The sequence below is a fragment of the Pinus tabuliformis genome, chromosome X (genome assembly GCF_031772625.1).
Source record: "Pinus tabuliformis cultivar Carrire ecotype Pingquan chromosome X, CPIR1, whole genome shotgun sequence".
Taxonomy (NCBI): Eukaryota; Viridiplantae; Streptophyta; class Pinopsida; order Pinales; family Pinaceae; genus Pinus; species Pinus tabuliformis.
In genome coordinates, this window is record NC_142308.1 from 816,791,691 (window position 1) to 816,815,298 (window position 23,608).

The window sequence follows — 23,608 nt, forward strand, 5'->3', positions numbered from 1 at the left end:
ATGTTGACCACTACTGGTCAACTACCCATGCAGTACACCCCCTTTTCTTGGCAAAAAGGGGCAGCACCTGATCAGCATATCCATGCCATCCTGTAGTCATCAGCAGCTTGATCATTTTGATTGTAAACCCAGTCTACATGTATGAATTGTAAATAATCTTAGCAGACATGAGTCGTGTATGTGTATTGCCTAGGTGGACCTAACTTTCTAGTGGTAATCTACGTCCTGGGAGGTTTTTTGTCTCACCGGTCCATGGATCGGCAGAGTTTTCCTTCAAACCTGACCCCAAAGCCGGGATGGATTTTGTCATTGGAATTTTAGGAGAATCCTAGTGTGTTGATCTGCTAGGTTATAGTTGTGTCGCAGAACTGGGTGTTTTGTGAGGGTCTGTATTAAGTGGGTTTGTCCCCTTGAGATGTAAATTGTAAAAAGTCATCATGAAATGTGTCTTGAGGGTTGAAAATGTTTTAAATCCCCTCGTGAGTCCTAAGTCCTAGGTCCTAGGTGATGTTTCCAAAGGCTTAGTTCGATGATCCATTTAAAAAATGAAATAAAATAATAAAATAAATAATAAATAATAAAAAATTAAAAAAATTTAAAAATTTAAAAAATAAAATAAAATAATAAATAATAAAAAATTTAAAAATTTAAAAAATAATAATAAAAAATTTAAAAATTTAAAAAATAAAATAAAATAATAAATAATAAAAAATTTAAAAATTTAAAAATTTAAAAAATAATAATAAAAAATTAAAAAAATTTAAAATTTAAAAAAAAAATAAAATAATAAATAATAAAAAAAAAAAACAAAATAAAATAATAAATAATAAAAAATTTAAAAAAATTTAAAAATTTAAAAAAATAGTAATAAAAAATTTAAAAATTTTAAAAATAAAATAAAATAATAAATAATAAAAAAATTTAAAAATTTTAAGGGAATAAATCGACGGATGAGATCAAGAGATGTCTTGATCCTCATCAACGGTCGAGATCATTTCTACATGGATCAATCGAACTAGCCGTTGGAGTCATTTCCTTTAAATAGGGTGCTAGGAGTCATTGTCGATTGATTCGGATCTGTGAGTCTGTGGCTGAAGAAGCTCTCTTGTATTTCATTTTTTTTGTGCAATAAAGAAGACTTTGGGGTTAAAAATCTTGCTGGTGTTACTCTTCTGAAAATGTTGTAAGATTGTTCTATTTGTTCTGCATAATTTTATTTTCAGCCATTAATGATAGCTTAATGAAGATTGATCTAGGCACAGGTATCTTGTCTGATCTTTGGGGTTTGAATGATAGTTTAGATTCTGAAATATATTGGCAGGTATCTCCATTTGATCAGGGTTTCACTATTGTTTTCTCCTTCTACGTTGATGGTTGATTTTAAGCTGTGCAGGAAATCCTTTTTTCAGATAACCGGGCGTTAGGGGAAGTTCTCGGCTGAACCAGCCAACTCCCGGGTTGTGTTTTCTGAAAGAGCCCAGCCAGTTCTTGATCCCGGGCTTATCATTCGAATTTTTTTTTTTTTTTTTATGAATGCATGCAGGGTCTTCTGAAGCATTTTACATTTAAATTGTTTTTTTTTTTTTTTTTTTTTTGAAAATTTTCCTGTTCTTATTGCTAAATCTGGCTGCTAAGGGCCTAAATCTGTAAATTATTAGGCTGATCTAGGGTTTTAATATTTTCTTCATTAGGGTTTTAAATTTTGTTCTATGCAGTTTTCATTAGGGTTTTCAGTTTCTTGGTTTAAGGCATTCATCTTTTCAAAAAATTTCAGTCACTGGATATCGTTTTGGTCATTCTAAGAGCATTGTGATTTAGCTGATGATAGATGATTGTTGTTCATGGTTCACGTTTTTTATATCATCTAACAAGTAATCATCTTAACCATAATCTCTTAAGGCACTGGTCTGCTAAATTAATCAAATCCATCGAGTGCTTTTTATATCGTATCTCGTGTCTCCCAACCAACTGGTCGGCAGTTGGTCTTCATCATCTCACAGGGTCTACCCCCCTTAGCCGCGGGAGACAGGCTTAAACGGAGGGATCGGGGATCAGAGTGACAGCCCCCGGTCTGAGCGTTGTCGTGTCAATCCGCGCGACAACAAGCTGTAACATTGCATGCTTGGTGTATTTGCTTCTAAGTACCATACAACTGTCCCAATGTTAGTTAGTTGTCCCTTGCATGTTGCTCTCCTTCGGAGACCGATGCTCCGACTGTTCCAGTAGTTTCTGGCAGTTCTGGCTATTCCCAGCGGTTCTGGCAGTTTCGGCTGTTCCCGGCAGTTCCGACGGTTCCCAGCAGTTCCGGCTCTTCCAGCGTTTCCGACTTTTCCGGCTTTTCTGGTAGTTCCGGCTTTTCCAGCTTTTCTGACAGTTCCGACTTTTCCGGCTTTTCCTGCAGTTCTGGCTTTTCCGGCGATTCCAGCTTTTCTGGCAATTCAGGATTTTTCGGCTTTTTCGACAGTTCTGGCAGTTCCGGCTTTTCCGATAGTTTCGGCATTTCCGGCTTTTTCGGCAATTCCGACTTTTCCGGCTTTTCCGGTCGTTCCAGCTTTCTCGGCTTTTCCGGCAGTTCCAGCTTTGCCAGTTTTTCCGGCTTTTCCGACAGTTCCGGCTTTTCCGACAGTTCTGGCTTTTCCTACTTTTCCCGTAGTTCCGACACTTCCGGCTTTTCCGACTTTTCCCGTAGTTCCGACAGTTCCAGCTTTTTCGACTTTTCCGGCAGTTTCGGCTTTTCTGGCAGTTCCAGCTTTTCCAGCAATTCTGGCTTTTCCGGCAGTTCTGGCTTTTCCATCTTTTCCAGCAATTCCAACTTTTTCAACAGTTCCGACTTTCTTCCCTCTGGATCAGGGCAACGTTATCCCTTAGGATCTCTCCTCCTACTAAAACCCAAAGACAAGTAGAGAGAGGAAGAGATCCCAAGTGTGTTTTGAAATGACTTGAAGGCCACCTCTATTTATACTAAAACGTTGAGCACACGTGGGGTTTATTTGGTTGCTGGCCGACCTTGACAAATTGTCTTATAATACAAATAAATTCATAACTCCATGAATACTTATCATAATCAGATGATCTTTAGATCAATCCTACACCTCTCGATGAGAGGGATCTAAGAAAAATATCATCTACCATAAATAAGATGACCCACATGGAGTTTGGCCCTAGTTGCCAATTTTAACACCCTAGTTAAGAGAGACAGCATATCATAGTCATGCTGGACACCTTGAAAGAAGAAATTGAAGAATGCATTTTGAGGGGTTGTTGAGGTAAGGAAATCAGGATCTGATTGTAGAATATGTTGTTGCATGTGAAGTAGGAAAGGAAGATGTACGATTGAGGAATCTTTTGTCAAGATTCGTTTGGAAGTCCTACTATGATAAACTGAAAAGCAACATCAAGTTGTCTGAAAGACCCCAAAGGTTTGTGTTTACTTATCGACATTTGAAAGTTTGTTATTGATTGGGGTTGTGTTTGTATAGGTAAATCTCTCAGAGGTTTGATAGCATGTTGGTTACACAAGAGAGATTTGTTACCAATCTGTTTGATCGGGGAGGATTTGCTACCGATTGAAATAATCGACAGTGTTGAGACTTTGTGTGTGCGACACATTCCCCAGGAGGACATCCGGTCGGCACTATGTGTTGATGTCTAGACCCCAAATTAGGGAGGATGGCATTGGTCATAGAGCTCTGACCTCGGATCACCTAGATCCCTAGGTTGATGGTTAGCAAGTAAGCTTCATGGTACCCAGATTGGCTGAAAGATTTAGTCCATCTTAGTCCCACCAAGATAGATTGCCCCGGTCAAGAATCTAGTCTGTGACACCATGAGTGCCTAAAGTGTTGAAGGACCTTGGATAGATTTCCCTGGTCAAGGATCTAGTCCATAGCATTGTGGTGCCTAAACTCTCCATAGTTCATATGTTTTGAGATCTTCCATGTACTTGTATATGTAAGTATGAATACCTCCCTAGTTAAGAGGGAGTGTTGAAGAATGTAACTAGGTTCGGTCTTCATAATTGTATTTGAGTCACAATAAAATGTACTTATGAAAAAGAATTTTGTTATTATGACTTATGACTTATTAAAGCATGGGTTTCATGCTTGGGTCATCATGTTTTAGGTCAAAGTCCCCATTAAGGACTTATAGGATTTATTCTGAGTCATTAGAGTCATTGTCCATTTAAAGAGACCCTTCTTGGGTTTTTGGATCATGTAAAAATAATTAATATTGAGTCAAATATGTTATTTGTCCCCTCCACACCAAGTTGGCCTCAAGGAGATCAAGTCGGCTTCAAGAAGGGAAATTCGACCTCACTAGAAGGTTATATATACAAAGCAGCTCGAAATCATTTGGAGCATCCACTCTCTCACACACAATTTGGATATCCAGAAGAAAGAACTGGAAAAGTGTGAAGTAGGAAAGGAGGCTAAAAGGAGTGCGAAGTTTGGGAAAGAAGAAGAAAAAAAGAAAATCAAAATTATGGGCTATCTATCTCTCTCATGTGGATTCCTCTAGGAGATCGAAGTCTTTCTTGTCAAGTCGAAATTGTTGTTGCTGCTACTGTTGCCATTTGTTGGGTCGAAGTGTTGTCGCTGCAATGTCGAAGTTCTAGGTCAAAGTTGTTGGAAGAGGAGGTTGACTTAGTGGTTGGAGGAGGTCAATGTCTAGGTTGAAGAGTCTCAAGAAAACTATTGAAGGAAGGGATTTTGACTGGGTTTTCCCTTAGATAGGGGTTTTGCCCTAGCATAGTGCCTACATCTTGTGTCTTGCGTTTTTGTGATCTTCATACACACATAATTTGTTAACTGCTTGATGAAAGATAATATAACAAAGAAGTAAAAGAAACCAACATAATTCACAAGTAATTATCAAGAAAGAGAAATCTAACCCTAACTCTACTAACATTGATTTCTCAACACTAGGGATGCTTTCCCTTACATATCCTTCTACTCTAAGTTTTGAATTGTTTTCCTTTATGTTTTGATTTCTAGTACTTGTAGGTCTAACATGCTTTGGAAGAACATTTTTGAGTTGTTGTAGGTATCCCTCAAGATTGGATTAAGAGGGAGTCCTCACCATTTTACCAAAGATAAGTATCTTATTCCTTGCATTATCCTTTTATATTTGGTTTCCCTCTCTTATCTAGATGTGTTTGTGTTAGATGTTAATAACATTTCTTTTCATATTTTCCTTGTTTAGGAAAGCTTGCTAATATACTCAAGGGTTATGAAGGAGACCTCAAAGAACAAGCTTGAAGCATGATAGAAGTTTTGTTGTAAAGGAAGCTCTTCAAGAATTGATGTCCTACAAGGTTTGTTAAAGAACAACTCAAAGGTATGTCTTAAACCATAAGCTTTGTTCTCTTCATAACAAAGGTATATTCATTTCTTTTAAATTTTTCTTTACATTACTAACATCGTTACGTCTAGGACCTTTGAATCATAAATATTCTCATTTGGGCGATTAATCATTAAATTAAATCTACCCTCATTATAACCATTCATCACTCTTGTGGAACCCTAAAAAGGTTCTTTGTAAAACCCTAACCTAAGGGACTGTCGATATTGATTATGAAACCCTAGTCTTCTTAGTGTTATTGATGAAATCTAGAAAATACTATTCTTTTGATGTTTGTGGTTTCTATGGTAATGTCATGTTTGGGGTTTTGGTATTGCTATGGAAACCCTAAACCTATAGGGTCGGATGGTAATATATATTAAAATTCTAAACCTTTAAGGTTTTGGTAAATAGGGTTTATGAGAAAAACCCTTATATATATCTAGAATAAGCTCCTAGGAATGAAACCCTAGGTGTATGTTTGTTCGTCTGATCAAAACCCTAGCCCAATCAAGATTGCTATATGTCTAACTTTAAATGTATTGATATTTGTGTCTAGGGCTTACCTAATGGATATTGATATGCATGTGCATTATTATGAGATCCTAGATATGTATATGTGCTAACCTAATTGTTGTGTAAATTCTAGGGTTTGTAACAAAGTTCTAGTGGAAGTTTGATACTCTAGGATATGGTGCTATTGTTTCAAAATGTAATGATAAAGTCAAGTGTTTACAAAGTTGGTCATATTGTTGAAACGTTAGATTGTGCTATGATTGGTTTTGATTGTTGATATCTAAGGCTTAGTGTCTCAAAGATGAAATCTAAGATTTGCATTAAATCCTAGTAGAAGTCTAACACATAAATTCTTAAAATTGTTAGATGCAATGTAGAATTGTACTTGTTTGAATTGCTTCTAGGGTTTGCAATATATTAGAGTAGAGTCTGTCATATCTCTGAAAGTATTATTGAGGCCCTAGATAAAATGAGACTGATATCTTAATTGAGTTACTGGTGTAATCTAGGTGTTATAACGAGTCTCGAGCAAGAAGTTGAAGTTTAAAACTATGTGTCTCTTGTTGATTATGAACCTAACTAAGTTTAGGTATTTGATGTCTAAAGTCTAATGTATGATTCTGATATAGTTAACTTCATGCTTTGTATTTGGTTGTACTTGTTGTTTGAGTTGTGCAGGTACATGATCTTCAAGATGTTGAAGATATTCGTAAGTAAAGTTGATCTGATTGATAAGCATGATGAAGGAAGTTATATGAATAATGATGACCAATATGACTTAGATAAGAAGGGATGAAGCCATGAGAGATTCTTCGATGTCATAGCAAGTAGTTGATCTCCCTAGGAGGGAGCCTAGATTAAGGAAAAAGTATATCTCCCAAGTTGAGAGGGAGGGCATATTATAGTCATGATGGATACTTTGAAGAAGAAATTGGAGAATGTATATTGAGGTGTTGCTAAAATAAGGAAAGTAGGATCCAATTGTAGAATATGTTGTTGTATGTGAAGTAGGAAAAGAAGCTGTATGGTTGAGGAAACTTCTCTCAAGATTTGTTTGGAAAACCACTAAGTCTTATTGTGATTAATTGGGTCACTCAAAGTAGCATCAAGATGTCTGAAGACCCCAAAGGTTTGTGTTTACTTATGTATATTTGAAAGGTTGTTACTGATTGGGGTTGTGCACGTAAATCTCTCGGAGTTTTGGAACCATGTTGTGCATGCTTGATGTTACCAATCTGTTTGATCGAGAAAGATTCGTTACTGATTTGAATAATCGGGAGTTTTGAGGCATTGTGTATGCTTGGGAGGACATTTGGTCGACTTGTGTGTCGATGTCTAGTTCCCAAAGTAGGGAGGGTGGCGTTGGTCATAGAGCTATGACCTTACATTACACACCTAGTTACCTAGGTTGATGGTTAGCAAGTAAACCTGATGGTACCTAGAATGGTTGAAAGCTTTAGTACATCTTAGTCCCACCCAGTTAGATTGTCCTAGTAAGGAATCTAGTTTGTGGCACCGTGTGTGCCTAAACTCTTCGTAGTTCATGTGTTTTGAGATCTCCCATGTCCTTGTAAATGTATGTGTAATTATGAATACCCCCCTAGTTAAGGGGGAGTGTTGAAGAATGTAACTAGGTTCAGTCCTCATAATTGTATTCAAGCCATAATGAAATGTATTTATCAAAAAAGAGAAAAATAAAATTTTATTACTATTATTATGGCTTATTAAATCATAGGTTTCATGCTTGAGTCATCATGTTTTAGGTCAAAGTCCCCATTGAGGACTAGGTTTTATCAAGAGTCATTAGAATCATTTTCCATTTTATAAGACCCTTCTTGGGCTTTGGAATCATGTAAAAATAATTAATATTGAGTCAAATAAGTCATTTGTCACCTCCACACCAAGTTGGCCCTTACCTAATGAAGTCGGCCTACATTAGGGTAATTCGACCCATAGAAGAGGCTATATATAGAAGTGTAGTTCGATCCATTTGCTCACTCACTCAACAAGTTCGATACACAAGAAGGAGAAGTAGAAAAAGTGTGAAGTTCCTAGAGAAGAAGGAGAATTGCAGGAGAAGGACAAGATCGAAGTTTTTGGGCTATCTCTCTCACTCTCTCTCGTGTGAAGTTACTGGGCTACTACTGGGGTCGAAGTTCTGCTGCTGGAGAGGTCGAAGTTCTACTGCTGCTATCAGGTCGAAGTTCTACTGCTACCAGATCGAAGTTCTGCTACTACTAGGTCGAAGTTCTGTTGCTGTAAGGTTGGAGTTGTTGCTAGAAGGTTATCATCTGAAGAGGAAGGAAGGGTTGACTTGGTGATTGGAGGAACTTTGTGTCTAAGTCAAAGAGTCTTGGATTATCTCGTCTTGTCTTGTGAAACTACTGGAAGAGTTGTTGACTAGGTTTTCCCCTGTATAGGGGTTTTTCCCTGGTTGTCCACCTACATCTAGTGTCCCCAATCTTCATGTCTTGTACTTGATAATTGCTTGATGAAACAAAGATAAAAGAAGAACATAAGAAAGTTAATAAGAACACAAGAATACTAACAATTAATTATTATCATAAGAAAATATTTCTGCCTTTCTGATTTTCCAACAATAATGACATGAGTACAATGACAATTATGAAGACTGAACATAGTTACATTTTCAACACTTTGTCATGACCCTTGTAAAAATGTACTCTTCACTCAAGCAAAAACACCGATTTGACATGTCAAGTTTTTTCTATCTTATTTTAATGCTTAGAAGGTGATATCGACGAAAATGATCCCAATATAGGTAATGATTTTGAAAATATGTAATTATTTGTTGTAACATGACTTTTTTTGGACTCTAGAGGCCATTTAGAGCTTCTTTGTTGATGCATTTTGGTTCAAAGATGGACTGCATTTAGTGTTTTTTTGGTATTGCACTTTACATGAGAAACTTTGCATATTTGTGTACAATGGTTTGGATTGATATGGATGCACATGAATAGAAATGTTTTTTTCAAAATTTGAATATTTTATATTTTTTGTTTGATCAATTTTTTGGTCCATATTTTTTTCAGTTCCAATCTAGTTCACATTTTTTGGATTGACCAATTCGATGACTAGCCTACTTCGATGACCAATCACATTCTGATAACATTCGTTTGGAGAGCAAAGGAAGCAAAGACTATTCTTACTTGAGCCAAGCATGAGGAGGAAAGCATTTTCAGTTGCCACCACCATTTTATTGTGGAGTGGGAAGGCACAAGAGGATGTAGCAAGGGAAAGAGAGGAGAGGAGGAGGAGGAGGTGGAGGATGTTCTAGAGAAGAAACCTTTGCAAGAGGTGACTATTGACATTGGGAGTGTGCTAGAGCCACCATATTCATGGACTTTAACAAAGCAAGTTGGCCTTAACAATAGCACCAGTAGAGGATGTCAGAGTCTAGCATCTCCTTATTCCTCTAGAGGACGTCAAAATCCAATTCTAGCCTTATGGCCTTCTTCCTCTAGAGGAAAATCCATTTCTAGAGCTAGTACCTTTGCATATAAAAGGAGCATAAGGAATCACTAGTTTATTTATCTGATTTCATTGTAGATGACTCATGATGATGAGATACATTTATTATATTTTTTGATGATATGTTGAGGTGTGGTAACGCATTTATTTGATGTTGTTGTTGCTTCAAATGTTTACAAAATTGAAAAAAATGAATATTTTTGTACTTTTTTAATTTTGCCAATATTTTTCCCAATGTTGTATATATTTTCTTTTTCAAACCCTCAGCAATATTTTCACTGACACAAAGTTTGCCACATTGGTTTCAAGTGCTAATAATAACTACAATGAGAAATTTAATTCTTGAATCTTGAAAATCAAAGGCTAGTTATGAGATTGGAAATCATTTAAATGGAAGATAGGGCAATAATTTCACTCTAAAAATAGACCTAGGCAAAAGGTTGAATCAGATAAGTGATTTAGTGTTGCTGATCAGATTAAAACGATTTCTCCTAATCTTGTTGAAAAAAAGTTTCTTATAATATTGCAAGTACATCCTGTCTCACAAAATTTTGACTTCGCCCGTCAACTATTGCGTCTATTCTTCAATTTTCAACGTAAACATTGTCTTCCAAAAATTAACTCCTATCTTGCTTTGAGAGGAAGCACGCAACACTCATGTTTTTTCTGCAATGAGTTCTGTAGCAATCTTGAAATATTAATGAGAGTAAATCATGTTTACTTTGTGAAATTCAGCTGACAAGGTTATCAGAATTCCCAACAGATTTAGATTTCTGACAAATTCGTTAATGTTGCCAAGTATGATGCTTTGATTTCAACTGCGATAAAGAATTTTATTATTTAGCAGTAAAATGAATTTTTCAGGTTGCTTCAAAAAATTCGATGGTAATGCTATTGCTGCTATTTTATCCTATCTAAAATAAAGAATGTGGAATAATACTTGCCTGTGGATATATGTCTCTTTTCAACCCTTCTCATTGCTACATCAATATTGACATCAAGAAACCTATTCATGATGCATTAAGAATCAAGAGCTTAAAATAATATATAAGCAACAAAACATATTATAGATTGAGAGAAAATACATCTGACAATGTTAAGCGAGAAGAAAGTACCATCGTTCATCAAAAAGGGCAGGTAATTCTCTCCAAGGACCCTCTTCCAAAAGCAAGTAATTACCTTCCAGTAGGACTATTTTGTGTCTGGCAACAGGGAAGATGAAAAATGTTACAATTTACTTCAAGTGGCTGATATTCGAATAAATGTCTGTCTAGAAAAGTAATTTGTCAACTCATATTGCAGGATTTTATGCGAATAAAATTAAAAACAAAAGGAGTTTACAGTAGATTGGAAGTGAAATGTGTAACATCTACCACATGCTGATGCTCTATTTTAAGGAAACAAGTAAAGAGAATAAATGTGTACACTGTATACACATAATTCTTGGTAACTATTATCCTTTTTAGCATCAGGTGTTGTCTACAGATGCAACAACCATAGGTTTGTTTCTGCAGTATAGGGCAGAGGAAAGGGTAATATTGGTTTGTACTTCTCAGCCATATTACCTCTTTCTCATCTTTAGAATAGTTACCCATTTGTGCCATTTTTGTGACTCCATTCACCCAATAGACTAGGCACTAGTCTCTAGCACACCATCCACTTTATTTTCTATATCTTTAAAAGCTGTTTTTCTGGAATTTATTTTGTAAACCACCTTTGCACCCCATTGCTCTAGAATTCCATCAAAATCCTAATTAGGGAAGCCTCCCTTGAGGCTGAGGAGAGCCAGCCTAAAGAGCAAAGGTGAGTTGATGAGGTGACAATGGCTAACCCCTTACACCAGTCTATCATCCGGGTGCTTTGGGTTTTTACACATATGAGATGAGAGATTGAGCCGTAACATTTTGACGTCATTGCCAGAGATAAAGTCCACTTTCCAAAAAAAATTGAAGACTATGCTTCATCAAATTTTGATGAGGGTGTTATTTTGAATATTTTCTTTTCATCGCAGTGACTCCAATTATGAAGGATTGTTGATTTTCAAGGTAAGGACTGCAAGTATATATTTCAGGAACTCACCTTGCGTGACTCTAGTGCTTCTTGGTATAATAATAAAACTTTCAGGTTCTATATCAAGTATTATTTTCATGACACCATGGTCATTCCATGTTCTATATCCATCATTTGATGTAGAGGGTATTTCAGGATATCCCATTGAGCTTCATCCAAGATGGAAGGATAGCATTCCAAAATATGACGGGTAAATGTAATTTTTATATTTCTCATGTAACTTCATTTTGAAATATGTCTCAAGTCTTAATATAGCAGATGAAGATGTCACAATAAGACTCTTTGTATACTCTCTAGAAGGAAATGCAAGAACTTGGGTCAAAACTTGTAGTGATCCAAAAAAAACACCTTCCCTTGCAGGTAGGATCCAAGTTTTTTTTAAGTATTGGGACCCCACATTTGAAGAAGAAGATCAAAAGGAAGGCTGTAACAACACACATTTTGAAGGAGGTTTAATTGAAGATAAAGGACCACTAGAGTCCATGGAAGACCAAATGGATCAAGAACATGCTCATGAAGAATGTGATCAAGCTTCCATGGCATCATGCCATGAAGAAATGTGGCGTGTTAAGAAATGTTCTTCTTCAAATTTCTAGACGTAGTGATACTTTTCCTAAAGACCTGAAGAAGGATTTTAGTGAAGATAAACACTTGGAAGCTGACATGCTTTCATATTCATCTCTTTCTTAATGTAGTAATAAGGAGTGATGCCAGAGATATGAAGAAGTTGTTAAATCTTTACCTTTGGATCAGCCACATTCAAAAATGGCATTTTTAGATGCACTGTTAATTTCCAGCTATGTTTTTTTCATATATAACGCAGAAAATTTCCAAAAGTAGAAAACAATTGGTTGATCATAGAAATGCAGAAAATGTGCAGCCGTTGGAGGGCCATTTTGTGGCTGTAACTTACATGGAGTTTGAATTTTTTTATTTCAGAACTTTCCAGCCTTTTCTTCCATTGTCATTTCCTCATTTTATCATTGAAGGTCCTGTTGGAAAACGTGCTTTTGATGCAGAAATTTACTTAGGGCTAAAATACATTCAAGTTTTGGCTTGCTGTAACAATTTCCAGCCATATATAAAGGAGCAGTAAGTCATGGACTGAACTCAAAATTCTCTTTCAGAATCTGAAATTTGTCATATATCTTTTCATATTTGTTGGAAGGCTGTAAAGACACATTTTGCAGAGCTTTCAAGTGACGATGAGAGATATTGTACATGGAAGTCTGGCAAACCATGCATTGGATCAACCCATTTAGATGAAGGGGATGCAGGTTGAAGACCTAGCTTGGAGCAATGATAGATCTTTATTGACATATTGCAGCCCTATCCAAAGTTCAATAGAAGGGATTTGTGGATTGACATACCGCTTTTGGCATGATTTTAGTGATTCTATCCATTCTCATGAGTTGGAGCTCATGATTTTGTTCAGGTAAACAAGGTATTCCATACAGGACAAAGAAGCATGATGATCAGGATTCAATAGTGAACATTTCTAAAGGCATGAAAAGCCTTGATGATATATTTCTGATGTCCAAGATCAGTGTTGTGTTTTGGAGACTTCTGAGCAGGTTGCAGTTGATGTTGTGTATATGGCCAGAACATGTTCCGAGAAGGGTTTTATGTGACCAGATTTAAAAGGTTGCAACAGGGTATGGACACGATATGACAGGTTGATGACAGCAGTGTGATAGCAGCAGCATGATCAGAAGCAGTTGGATCCAGTTTGAAATATTATGAAAGGTTGTCGACACAAAGTTGAAGAAGGAAGTGGGTGCCTTAATCGGGTTGAAGCCTACAAACAAGTCGATGCTTGCACATTCTTGAGGTTGGCCCCTCAATCAAGTTGAAGCCTACAACAAGTCGAAGCTTGCAAATTCTTGAAGTTGGTGCCTCAATCAGGTTGTAGCCTATTGCAAGTGATTGCTTGCACATTTTCAAGATTTGTGCCTCAATTAGGTTTTAGCCTATCACAAGTAGTTGCTTACACATCTTGAGGGTAGGTGCCTCCAGCAAGTCAATGTCTGTGAATCCATGTAATGAATTGAAGAAGAAGAAGAAAAGAATTTGTGGTTTTCTCCCACAAGGGTTTCCACGTAAAAGCTTGTGTCCTCTTGTGTTGATGTGATGATGGCTTCTTGATGCATGGTTTCATTTATTGTTGTGATGCAAATTATTATGATACATGATTGCATGGTTAATTGTTGATGAAATGTGTTAAATTTATAAGTTTGTTGATACACTAATTCACCCCCGTGTTGAAGAATGTAACTAGGTTCGGTCTTTATAAATTGTATTTGAGTCATAATAAAATGTATTTATCAAAAGAAAGAAACAAAAATTTTTATTATTATTGTTATGACTTATTAAAGCATGGATTTTCATGCTTGGGTCATCATGTTTTATGTCAAAGTCCCCATTGAAGACTTCTAGATTTTGTCTTGAGTCATTAGAGACATTGTTCATTTATAGAGACCAATGTTACCAGACTCGAAATCGGCAATAAATCGGCGAGGCAAAAGAGCAAAGAGTTTTAATCGGATCAGGGAAAAATCGGCAAAAAATCGTTGAATTCATTAAATAAAAATATACACATATATTGAATTAAAAAAAACATTTTTCATTAATATTCGGTAAAGGCATGTCCAAACAATGCATAATATCAATAGATGTCCAAAATATCATGAATGAATAAGTATCTCATATATGTTATGAGTCCAAACATGATCCAAAGCACTGAGTCTTGAGTCTCGACTCCTGAGTCCTAAGTTCTAACCAGTGACTACATAGTACATAGAACCAGAACTTAGAAGCATATGCTTCTAAAAGTTTACAAAAAAATGCATACTAATCAAAAAAAAATCAGCAACTAAGAGTCTAAGACTCTTAAGAGTGAGAACTAGAAGTGATTCCTTCCACTCCTTCGCTTGCTTGTAATATCCCTAATTAGCTATGGCTAATTGGAATATTCGATTTTGTTCGATTTTTGCCTTCTATAGTTATTTGTAAATAAAAAGTATTGAAGGGGGAACATAACTCATTTTAGAATAAAAAATCACTTCCTAGGTAGTGGTGGGCTCCAGTATTGTAGCAATAATGCTACAACTCCTGGAGCTTCCTATCTCTTAATTTTATCAACCCGGTAGTTCGTACAAACTTGGAAGCGACGGTGCTGTATGCACAAGTACTAGCTCTTGTCGCAGTTGTCACTTGGTCAGCTGGCACAAGTCCGCTAGGGCTCAAGCCAACTTCTATAGGCTCACAGAAGAAGCTTTATGAATGATGGACGAAAGCTAACTCAAAGGGGACTAGTCTAATTGCAGAAAGTAACTGGAAACCAATAAAGCATGAAAACCCTAGTAAACCCTAATTTAACTAGCTAGACCCTAACTATGCAAAACTGTGAATGAAACAACTACCAATAATGCCATTACTTGCAGTGAACTGAAATACATGCATCTAAGCTACTTGCATCTGAAAAGACATGTTTTTGTATTTTTTCATTAAGTGGTTGGATTTATTGTGATGATGCTTTTGATTAGGGTTTGGTTGTGCAGGAGCGGTTGGAATGGAAGGAAAGCATGGACAAGGTCAGGATGGCTAAGGGAGGTCCCAAAGGGTCTCTAGCATCAGTCCACAGAAGTCTACCACGTTTGGATGCTCAGCAACCGAGTTTGCAGGCTTCTACAGAAAGTCTGCAGGGGATCCTACAAGAAACTCAGGGGTTTCTACAGGAAGTCTGTGCAAGTCTACAGGATGTTTGGCCGTGGAAGTTTTGGGAGATGGTGAAGTGTTGGAGTGGTGTGGGATGATAGGTGAGATGGAGATGGAGCTGGTGATGGCTCAGGAGCAGGAAAATCAGAGGGAGGAAGAGTGCATGCAGTGGTTTGATGATTGGAAGGATGGGACCAACGAAAGTGTAAGTAAATGGAGCTAAGTGAATAATGGAGGAGTTGGAGGGTAAATGAGCTGGACAGAGGCCGAGTAGGGCTTGAGGAGGGATCAAGAAGAAGAAGAAGAAAGTGGAGTGATAAGGAGCAGCGTAAATGAAACAAATTACTTATGCACCAAAAACGAGAAATTCATTAACCTATGATAACTGTGCCATGAAACCTATGAGCAGCAATGGAAAACCAAGAAATGAAACTCATGCATGGAAGTGAAATGTAGAAGTATGGTTCGATGTCAAAAGTGCATGGATGGATCTTCAACGAAAATGTCTATGTTGCAGCTTGCATGGAAGTGAGAAGAACTGCGTTTCTTTTTGGTGGTTGGTTATGGACTGCACCCCAATCCCTAACAGAGATGGCAGTGAGCCTTTACAACCTTTTTCTGGAGCTCCAATAGATTATATCTATCCTCTTCTAACCTAAGCAACTGGAAACAAATTCACCATAAGCTAATCCTACCTAAGCTCATGAAAAAGACTAAATTAACAAACTGTAAATTCGAATTGCATGGTAAAGTAAAAACTCAAAGTGCTGGAACGAAATGCAACAACATTACAACACCGAGGAGATCTATTGCTCTCAGGTTGGGCCCTAACCTGAGAGCTATAGCTCCCTTAGAAACTCAGAATGAGACCAAAATCTGATTGCCTTTATTCATAAACGAAAGTCTGATGACATGCCAAAAATGGCTTACAAAAAGGAACAAAAAACCGAGTTGTAGCTCGTACTTCCAAATTACAAGAGTAATGCCAAGGTTCAAAAAGCTTCTATCCAAGGCTACGGCCTCAGTATTTATGCAAAATGATCATCCAACAGGTGTCCTTGATTTGAGGAGCTCGGCTGTCCAACTGAAGTTTAAACTGCTGATCCTGTAGGACAGTCATAACTGCTGTTCCTGTAGAACAGTTATAACTGTTGTTCCTGTAGAACAGCTGGCTGCCTCTAAGCTCGGTGGGGAGCTGGATTGGAGCTCGGAGCTATGGTGGGAATCACGAGGAAGGTCCCCAAGACTGTGGACATCCTCTCCTAAAAACCAGCAGTGCCACCTCATTGTCTCTTTGTCTCCTTTTTCGTGATCTTTGCTCCCTTTTAATGCCAAAACCTGAAATCATCATGAATTAGTCACGTAGATAGAATGCCTACCCTTCTTCCTACAAACAACACGAATAAACCAAGAAATGAATGCATAAGCAATAAAAAATGAATGGTTTGAGCAGAGCAAGTAGGCCAAATGAGCCCAAATTGTACCAAAAATTGGGGCTCATCAGGTAGTACAACATTGTGACTTAAGGGGGAACCAAGGGAGCCAAAGGGAGACACAGAAATGGGGCCCACGCAGACACATGGAGGGAGTACGCAGGAGGGAAGGAACACATGGCGAGAAGCGAATCACGCAGGAAAAGGTGAGCCTAGGGATTGTGAGAGGCAGAGGCTATAAAGTAGAGAGGAACCCCCTCATTTGGGATTATTCTGGTTATGAGCATTTGTGATAGTCATTTCGACTTAGAGCACGCTGGCTGTTTAGCTAGTCTGCAGCACTGTTTAGTGCATTGAGTGTCTCCGTTCGGAGATCTCACCCTTAGCCCCGGGGGACCTTGAGTGCCTGCTCGGGCAAGATATTTCCATTGGCATTACAGCAGTAGATTCATCAGCATTTCAGCAGCAGTTTCATCAGCATTTCAGTAGCAATTTCATCAGCGTCTTTGAGGAACTGCACAGAACCCCAAGGGGGTGATTTTCGGGGGTCGGCCATTTCAGAAAGCTTTCTGGGTTTTTCTGGGTTTTTTGAGTAGAGTCTGATTCCAGAGTTTCAGCCTTTTCTGAGGAGGGGAGCAGCCCCAAATCCTCATTCGATTTCCACCAGCAACAGCACGGCAGTTTCCCAGCAGCTGGGACACAGATCAGTGTGAGGCCATTCCAGGAAAGCTTTCTAGGTTTTTCTAGGTTTCTTGAGTAGAGCCCGAATCCAGAGTTTCAGCTTTTTCCGAGGGGAGCAACCCCAAATCATCATTTGTTTTCTAGCAGCAGCAACAGCATCCACGCAGAGAGGCCATTCTTGTCATTCTGAGAGTATTTCTTCACTTGCCTTGTGCAAGTCGAGGTGCCATCTGCCTAATCACCTCTTGTACTCATTTATTGCTCAGTATAATAAAATGGCTTAGCATTTCTTGCTGCATTTCTTGTGTATCTGTTTATGGTTTATTTGATATATATAGTATCATTGTTACTTGTATCTCTGTGAGCATTCTCGGCTATTATACCACTTGTGTGTTTCTATTATACTCTTAGACAGAGTCTGGAAAGGGCCAGGTAGCCTCCGGATCTCATCCTCTTTTTAGAGGCGACATATCTGGTAAATGCCCTCCTAGTCCATCTCTGGTTGGAGTTTGCTTGTGTTTGGGGTATATTCCTGATATGGGATATTACATTGCTTGACTCTCAAAGTTCTCCAAGTCATGAAGGCTTAAAAGAGGAGGCTCCTCTAATTGAACCTAGTCTGCCGCATTTGTAGTTTGCAAATCTATCTCTTCAAGGTCGATTGGTGAATGATCCATACCTATCATTATCATGAGACATTGAAATGTGAATTAAAGTTTCACTTTGAAGTTTGAACTTTGAACTTTAAAGTACAAACTAGATTATGAAACCTTCAAGTTCAAGCTCTCGAGTCTCACCTAGTATTTGTTTGTTGCGAAGTCATAGATTGTAATGCACAAATACAAGGTCATTCAAGTGTTTTTGTGTCAATCGGTTGCGCTTCTTAGAATGTATTTTCTCAAACATGCTCTAGTTGCGTTCACAACCTGAAGCACTGCATGCTTGGTTTAAGATTCGAATGGCAAATCTCTTCAAATCTGGCGTATCACTACCAATGTTTTGCCACCAAAGACCTAGCAAGTGGTAAGGGTTTGTGAGTAGAAGTACTAAATAGTAAAAAATTAAAAAGAAAAGAAAATTTAATAAAACATTTAACATACAAAATAAAGTTTAAACAAATTTAACGAATTGATGAAGCCTTCAAGCTGGGTACCTGGCAACATCTTAAACCTTTGTCTTATAGCACTGGTATAGGCAAACAATTTAGATGGCGCCCTATAATCTTGTAGTTGGGAAAAGACATGACTTTGATGTTCTGGATCAGGGAAGCACCTTTCCATGCATGTCATAAGTCCTCTACCAACCTCCCCATCCTCATTAAATTTGCTCTTATCATAAAAATATTGTGGGTTTAAGAAGTACCTAGCAGCATGTAAGGGGGAATTCAATTGCCTATCCCAACGTGCATCTATAATGTCCCAAAAAGGCATATACTTTGTCTCATCATCCCCATATCTTCTTTTGATGGCCTCCTTTGCGAGATCCATCGCCTCATAAATGTAACCCATAGCGGATTTGTCACCATCAACCATCCTGAAAGTTCAAGCATTCAAATTTAAAGAAATATGAAACATTGTAAATAAAAAGAAGCTTGAAATGAAATTTAAAAAATGAAAAAGTTAAAAGACTTGAAGTACCTAAGAACTCTAACAAGGGACTCCGTCACAGCAATAATCTCTTCGGCATCTTTCCAGAAACCATCATTAAACACAAGAGCAGCAATTTCGATGCCTTCAAGGGTCTTGGAATGTTTAGATCCCATCCACTCAAGTCCCAGACTCCCAAGAACATCCTCTTCAGATTTATCTTTTGCTCAACCACAGATTGCAAAGATATGAAATTTGTTGCAAATCTAGCCACTGCAGGTCGAACAATTTCTTTACCTTCAGTTTATTTTCTCATAGTGTTTAGGACAATAGTGTGGTTGTATAGGTATTTGGTTATGGATTTTGCCTTCTCCACAACCTCATGTATCCAATGAAGCTTACCAATGTCCTCAAGCATTAAATCTATGCAATGGGCAGCACAAGAGGTTCAAAAAATAGTGGGGTGCCTAATCTCAAAAAGTCTACCAGCAACCATATAATTAACTGCATTATCGGTGACAGTTTGTACAACATGTTCTTCTCCCACTTCTTGAACGACTTCCTCCATCATTTCACAGATAAGTTGGGCAGTCTTAACCTTGTCTGAAGCATCCACTGATTTGAGAGACATTGTGCCTGCGTGACAAGATACAAGGAAATTTATTAAAGTTCTATTCCTCTGATCTGTCCATCCATCACTCATGATGGTGAACCATGTTTCTACCCATGATGCATGAAACTCAGCTAGCACAAGCATGACATCTTCAACACTCTCTAACAACATATCTGTCCTAAGGCTCTCTGATGTAGGGGCTTTGAACCCTGGACCTACAATAGCAATTGCATCAATCATAGCTTGCCAATCAGGACTTTTGGCACAGTGGAAAGGTATGTCAGAATAGCACCAAAAGTTAGCAATGGCCTTCCTTGCCTAAATATGGATATTTTTTTTCCAACCAGTGGCATCCAAGGTAGGTTGGGAACTGGGTTTTGTGCGGGGAGAAAAAAAGGTGTTTACGTTTCCACCTCCAGTGTTGAAGGAAGGAGTCGCAGGACTCGTTTGGCCTTGAGTTTGACTCGGCCTTAGAGGCATGTGTGGGAAACTTGGGAACGGCATTGAGGATTCAACAGATTGAGGTGACATGGGGCTAGTGGTAGAAAAACCATCAACTCCAAGAGTTCCTATTTCAGTATTTTGCTTTGCTTTCTTGGAATTATGCTGATTTAACATATCAAGAGCAAAGGTTGCTTGGTGTTTGACATTATCGTCAACCTTGCTGCAAAGACCTATATCATGGCCAGGTATTTGTGCAAGGTGGAACTTGAATCTATAAATGCCTCCACTACATTTCGATTTGCAAAATTTACATAGGAGCCTGGGGTCTCCGGGAATCTTGTCACAATAAGCCCAAGCAAAGTCCTTCTCCCTCGGGATTGTTGTTTCTTTGAACTTGTGTTTAATTTGTGGCTCCTGTGAGAGACAATAAAAAAGCAAATTAAAAAATGATCCAAAATTTTAAAATATGCTAGAAATCTAAAAAATTAAATGAAGACAGATGTCAGTAAACAACTAAACATATATATTATAGAGACTATGCAAAAGGCGAGTGAGGATCATTGTTATGGAGCAGTATTCTAATGTACTAGGAGTCTAGGAGATAGATAGGTGTGACTCTGTGAGGATCACTGTTATAAAAACAGGGACAATTCTAAAAACAAGGATCATTGTTATCAAAAGGTGTCTAAAAAGTTAAACAGGGACAATTCTATAGAGAATGAAGATCAAAAAGCGATTTTCATGAATGGCATAGAGAAGTAAGAGAGGACTTGCAGAAGTACCCTAGGGCCTATAGTAATCGTGTACAATAGTGTAGACAATTTTCTTCAGCAACATTTCCAGTCCAAAATAACACAATTCTACGGTCACACCCTAGCTAGGCATATCAATTCTCTATCCAGTTACATCATTTTCACTTGGAGTAGCTCGGTTCTATCATCGTTAAGTAAGGAAGAAGCTTTCTGTGACTATCATATTGGTCTACAACTTGTTTCAAGCACAGTGAAGGTTTATCCCTGAGGAAAGCCTACCAAAATTCCCTGTGAAGCTGACATCAAAGGTTCCAAGGTCTAAGAGGGACAGTGAGGCGTTTGAGTATTCTGCGGACCGCAGGGCCGAACATGTATTCTGTAACAGCAAACCTGAAGTTGCTTAAAGATAACAGGGTAGCTCCGAATGCTTCCCGAGCCAACAACCATCCATTAGAGGTCATTCAAAGTTCAATGCTTATTACGGAAAGGGAAATGAGAGAAGGTTGAAGATTGTCGAGAACAAGACTGTCCAGTGTCACGCATTATCGAGTCAGCAATCAGCATTATCAGAGTTGTGAAAGATTGTGTTGTGGTCCGTGGAGTCGTGGACAATCGTTACCTGAAGGCTGAAGCTTCGGTGTGTCTGTGAGTCTGCGAGTCGTGGACGGTGGAAGCTCTGCCGCGTCGAAGGTGGAAGCTTTGCGGCGTAGTGGAATGGCTCTGCGCGTCGACTGTGGTCCGATAAAACGACAACCTGAACCCCGATAAAACCTAAAACAAAATCTGGCGGGACTCAGGAAATCGGCAAACTTGCGTAAATCGGAAAAATCGGCAAACTCGCGAGTCAAACTCGTGTTGACCACGAGTCAAACTCGGTCAACGCGATTTGACTCGCAGAGTTTCAGATCGGAACTTTTCACAGCCGAGCAGAGTATGAATCGCGATTAATCGGCAAAATCGGCGATTCCTGTTTCACTGATAGAGACCCTTCCTAGGCTTTTGAATCATGTAAAAAGAATTAATATTGAGTAAAATAAGTCATTTGTCACCTCCACACCAAGCCATCCCTTATCTAATCAAGTCGGCCTACATGAGGATAATTCGACCTCCAGAATAGGGTATATATACAAGCAATTCGATTCATTTGGAGGACACCCACTCACAAGTTCGATATCCAAGCAGAGGAAGCATCAAAAGTGCGAAGTTATAGAAGGAGGAGGAGAGTTGCTGGAAGAAGGAAGATCGAAGTTTATGGGTTTGTCTCTATCTCACTCGTGTGGATTTACTAGGTCAAAGATTCTGCTGGGTCGAAGTTTCTACTAGATCGAAGATTCTATTGGATCGAAGTTTCTACTAGGTCGAAGATTATGCTAGATCGAAGTTTCTACTGGGTCGATGATTCTGCTGGATCAAAGTTTCTGTTGGGTCAAAGTTTTGTTGGGCTAACTGTTGGTTCGAAGTTTTTTTGGGCTAACTGTTGGTTCGAAGTTTTAACAAGCTAACTGTTGGGTCGAAGTTTTGTTGGGCTACTGTTGGGTCAACGTCTTGTTGCTGCATTTAGGTCGAACTTATTGTTGGAAAGTTATCATCTGCAGAAGAAGGGAAGGGATGACTTGGTGGTTGGAGGAAGTTTATGTCTAGGTCAAGGAGTCTTGGATCATCTTGTGAAATTATTAAGGAAGAGCTGTTGACTGGGTTTTCCCCTAAATAAGGGTTTTCCCCTAGTTTTCCGCCTACATCTGGTGTCTTTGATCTTCGTGTTACTGTTATTGGTAATTTCTTGATGAACTAAGATAAAAGAAGAACGCAAGAAAGTTAATAAGAACATAAGAATATCACAAGTAATTATCAACATAAAGAAAAAAATTATGCCTTTCTGATTTTCTAACACCCCCCCCCCCCACCTTTCAGTGTAATATTTGTTAAAATTTGATGATCCACACTGTAACAATCACTTATTACAAAACTTCTTAATCTTGCAATATTAGTTAAGCAATTGTAGATAGAACATAAACCAAATGCATAATGGAAGACAGCCATGAGAGACAGAGAATTTAGATCTGATGACCAAGAGAAAACCCAACCAAATTCTTCTTCTATTAGATATCAATTGTTTAGTAAAGATAGAAAGTACAATGAGAGATCAAGAGAATGAGTAAGTCCACCCAAATTTGAACAAGTTGTAGCATGAAGATCACTAATAGCAGCAGGTGATGCAAACACTAAATCAACCTTCCAATTCTTCTCTTTACTCTCAAGGTCTCTCTTCCTCACAATCTTCTTCAAGTCTCTCCAACTCTCTCTCTCAATTTTGAATCCTTCTTTCACAATGCACAAGTAGTGAGGGGAGAAGATATGAGACACATATATATAGGAGGAGCAACGAATTCATGCCATAAAGAAGGAGCATGCCTTAGAGTAACTCGTATGCCAAATAGGGAAGAGTAACTTAAGCCATTATGGAGAGAGGCAACACATGCCTTCAATGGAGGAATCTCACATGCCTTGAGGAGTGTAACTCATGCCCTTTTAGGAAGTGTAACTCATGCCATTAAGGAGAGAGGGTAACGAATGCCATTTAAGGAGAGGTACACATGCCTTTGTAACTTATGCATTTAAGAGAGAGTGTAGCATATGCTTTAAAGAGTGTGTAAAAGGAATATTTTATGATCTGCCTCCAATGAGTTTGTAAGAGGAATATGCCAAGTCTTTAATGAGAGAGTAAGAGAGAATGTAACGTAGAGTCATGTGAGACAATAAGGGGAGAGGGATGCGAAGATTGAAGGTAAGGTGACTTGAATTTCCTTTTGATAATAATATCATAGTATCAAAAGGGTAATGATAATAGTAATGATAATATTGATAATTAAGTCAAAATTGAACTATTAGGATTGATTAATGATAAGTTGAGTGATTTTTTATCAACTATACTTGATTACCAATTGATACAAGGTGATTTACTAT

At 38.1% G+C, this 23,608-nt stretch overlaps 1 protein-coding gene across 3 annotated transcripts in view; it reads right to left on the reverse strand.

The window, feature by feature from the left end:
* The window catches only part of LOC149142280 (P-loop containing nucleoside triphosphate hydrolases superfamily protein), a 360,356-nt gene that overhangs the window by 124,213 nt on the left and 212,535 nt on the right, over positions 1–23,608 (reverse strand). For 2 of the 3 annotated variants that reach the window (XM_089449259.1, XM_089449257.1), the window contains exons 10-11: positions 10,464–10,550; positions 10,293–10,354 (exon numbers count right to left, since the gene is read on the reverse strand). In XM_089449259.1, coding sequence (XP_089305385.1) covers positions 10,293–10,354; positions 10,464–10,550 — 149 coding nt within the window. Of the gene's footprint in view, positions 1–9,891; positions 10,167–10,292; positions 10,355–10,463; positions 10,551–23,608 lie in introns of those variants that run through there. The other variant, XM_089449258.1, reaches the window with a different exon arrangement.